Raw genomic sequence first — 3,906 nt, forward strand, 5'->3', positions numbered from 1 at the left:
TAATATTCCTGTTTAGCTTTGATTTCAGTTTTAGTATAACAAACTTATTTCAGTTCATTTCTAGTTTTTTTTAGTTTAAGCCAGTCATCTGATGTTTATATTTTATTTCTTTAAATACAATATTATTGTGAATTATTAATTATTATATTATTAATTATTATATATTAGAATATACATAATGTTAAAAATGTATTAAAAATTGAGGTATATATAATGTAGTATGCATGTATGTACACAATGATATCAAATGTTTCAAAAATTATATTTGAAAATGAGCTATATATATTTTAAGCACAATATTATAATATAATATATATATATAGTAAAAAATATATAAAAAATCAAAGTATATATATATATAGATATATATATATACACACACACACACACACACATACGTACATTTAAATATTCAAATATTAGATGATTGCATTAATATTTATGATCATGCTATGTTAATTGGAAAAATATGGCTGTTTCAAAACAGTTTTTCCTGAACACGTGTATTTTATATTTAAATTGACTGCATTCTATACTTAAATTGACTTGAAAGTATTCTAAACTTCAACTTGGCTAAAGGCACAACAGCGACGCCAGCAGCAGTTTACATGCTTGACGTCAGGGAGGCTGCGAGTGAAAAGAAAGAGCTCACTCTGTATTCAGACCTCCAGAGCTGTGAGGTCAAGGGCTGCTGAGATCAGAGAAATCAAACTGTGTTCAGAGAACGGCTCTTTTCACTGGGATAAGAGGAGACGAGCCCCTCAGCTGGGACGGCTATCAAAGGAGGTGAAGCAGAGGCTGTACTGTAATTCAGTGAGCTGTACTCTCTCGCTCTCTCTTTCTTGTGCTGCTGTTTGCTCTTACGTTGATGATGGAGTCTTTGAATTTGATGTGAAGTCTGTAGTTGGAGATGGCGATGATATCGTCGTCCGCACGGCCCAGGAACTCGACCCACTCGCCCTGCAGGACAGGGAACGGGACCTGGAGAGACAGGAAAACACAAAAACATGCCATTGAACTGTGTGTGAACACATTTACAGGACTGAATGATGATATATTAATAAGCTCTGGACAACAGCCAGTCCAGTCGAGCTCTGCATGCTCTGTGTGTCTCTGTGTGAATGAATGGCACGGGTTCGGTTTTCGCTCGCAGTGATTTCAGCGTCTGTGACGGTTATTCCATATACGTAGTAAGGTTTCACAAAATAAAACAGAGCAAATAAAGTGTAATGATCTAAATAAAAACAGTATTCTTCAGCCAAACAATGTAGCTCCTCAGAATCAGTTGTGGTTCCAACAGAGTTGACGAGCAACACACAGATGTAAACAAAGGTGTATGTTTGTAGAGTAATTTATAGGGATGTAACGATTCACTCAACTCACGATTCGATTCACGATTTTGATTTCACAATTCGATTCAATTCACGATTTTTTTTTAACAAAATGAGATTTGAGACAAATTATAAATGAAATGTGTCCTTTGATTATTGCTTGGACAAAATACTGCACGTTTCTTTGTGAAATTGAAATATAACACTATAATAATATACTAATATAGCACTTGCATATTACTGCTCTTTTGTTGGTTTTGATTGCTTCTATCGTCCTCATTTGTTAGTCTCTTTGGATAAAAGCGTTTGCCAAATAACAAAATTTAAATATAATGTAAATGTAAATAACACAACTAAATTGAAATTTTAAAACAAGCCCCAAATCAAATAAATAAGTAACACAAATAAAATAAATCTCTTCATATAAACAAACTAAGGCTTTGTCTGTGCTCTTTCCATTTAAAATTAGAGGCAACCACTGCATTTTAATCATGATCCAAACAAAGATGCTGCATACATGCAACATGAGCAGTTTTTAATCTAAATTAGATTGTATAATTTCGAAATTTGAAGCAAAAACAGAATGGTTTGACTTCAGTTTTGTGAAACTATATACCCCTAATTGAATCGCGATTTGTTTAGCATCTCAACCGATTTGAATCGTCACATATTTAAATCGATTTTCAACCGGCTCGCGGTTAATCGTTACAATCCCTAGTAATTTACAACAGCTTCGAACTTGGCTCAACCAATCAGAATCAAGGACCGGAACCATCCGTTTTACAATAAAACTTAAAACTGTTAAAAAAAGTTTTCGTTATTTGAAATAAAGCTAAAATAAAATACAAATATTAGTTTAAAAACTTATTTTGGATAAACTCAAAACAAGCTGAAGTACTAAAATTATTAAAATGCAAATAAAAAAAATAAATTAAAGCTAAACATAAATATTAACCCTTTAACTGTCACTCACATTTTTGAACAGACGTGAAAGTGCACGATCCAAACTTAAATTTTTATAATTCATGAACGAAAACATTTTGTAACATGATATTGATGTACCATTTTCATGGTAATGCAGTGTTTGATTTTAAAATGGGTTTCAAAGGATGAATTTTGAGATTTAAAGTTTTCAACTGATATATAATTTCTGATGATTTCTAAAGTGTGATAGAGAAAAAGGCAACAAAGAAGACTTTTTTTGACAAAGGTCAGAAATCCTGTTATCATGTAGATTTTTGAGGTGCACTCTTGTCATAAATTAATCTATTACTTTTCCTTCATAGATATTTTACCAATGTTTTTGGTAAAAATTATTTAGGAGTCTTAGACCTTTCCAACAATATATAGTTCGTCATGATTAGATTAGGATTTAATTGTAATATAGTGAAGTAAACTTAGGCGTCCCACAGAGGGGACGGGTGACAGTTAAAGGGGTCACGAATTGAGAATTTTTTATTTTTGAGCACTGTTAGTTATGATGAAAGCATTCACTGCATTAATGCGCTCAACAGTCTGCGACGGGAGTAGATCTAAACGTAATGCTTTAATCAACAGCTGTAATAGTAAAAATGTAGTAAACGTTTTCGAGAGAGCTCTACTTATTTCGTATGTCAGCCAATCATAGCAATGGGCGTTTCCATTGAAGTCTCGCAGCAGACACGCCCCTTCCAACAGAGCGTGCAAATCAGAGGGCTAAAATCAGGGTAGAAAATGGCCTTTTATTTTTAATGTAAAAATCATAGTAACATTATAAGTGCACCTGAGGAAACATTACGAAATAATAAAAAAATGCAGTTCATGACCCTTTAAAAAAAAAAAAGACAAAACCATAACAAAAAAATACTAAAACTTCAAATTAAAATAAAAACCGAAAAATATACTGAAAGAGAAATAAAAAATAAAGCTGAACATAAAAAAAAGACAAAACCATAACAAAAATATTAAAACCAACTCAAACTAAAATGAAAACTAGAATAAAAAAATAAAGCTGAACAAAAAAAATATATATTAAAAAACAAATTAAAAAAATGACAAAACCATAATAAAACTACTAATAAATGTTTAAACATTTTTTAAATAAAAAAAGACAAAAACACATAAAACTAAAATTAAGATGAAAACTTAAAATGTAAAAATAAAAGCTAATTCAAAATAATATGCATTCTATAATACTATATAAATAAAACAAAAATAACACCGCTCCAAAAATGAAAAAGTCACACTTTTTTGTGTTTAGAGCTTGAAAGTATGTGCCAATATTCAGTTTCATTGTATTGATAAGAGCAATGTTAACATATTCCATGAAAGAAAGAAAGTAATGAGCGAGTAAATTATGACAATTTTCATTTTTGTGTGAACTATGCCTTTTCAGACATCCATTGTAAAGTTTCGTTTGTGCTAATTTCAGACATCTTGACCAAAACTCTTCTAAATCTTCCATCTATCAGTTTCTAGAGAAAAAGACACTTTTTTAAAGTTGTTATTTGAGACACGTCTCTGAATTTTTCTCATCCCAGGGAGGACGGGTCAGCAGCTGACACCGTGGGCATGGCATTGGTTTTTACAGAACCAG

At 31.5% G+C, this 3,906-nt stretch overlaps 1 protein-coding gene across 1 annotated transcript in view; it reads right to left on the reverse strand.

Moving 5' to 3' along the window:
- LOC107654282 (myotubularin-related protein 4) overlaps positions 1-3,906 on the reverse strand; it is a 75,957-nt gene that overhangs the window by 42,522 nt on the left and 29,529 nt on the right. Inside the window, exon 3 of the mRNA XM_016441306.1 lies at positions 865-981. Within this exon, the coding sequence (XP_016296792.1) occupies positions 865-981 (117 nt within the window). The remainder of the gene's footprint in view (positions 1-864; positions 982-3,906) is intronic.

Source organism: Sinocyclocheilus anshuiensis, unplaced genomic scaffold (assembly GCF_001515605.1).
Source record: "Sinocyclocheilus anshuiensis isolate Anshui unplaced genomic scaffold, SAMN03320099.WGS_v1.1 scaffold163, whole genome shotgun sequence".
In the NCBI taxonomy this organism is placed as follows: Eukaryota; Metazoa; Chordata; class Actinopteri; order Cypriniformes; family Cyprinidae; genus Sinocyclocheilus; species Sinocyclocheilus anshuiensis.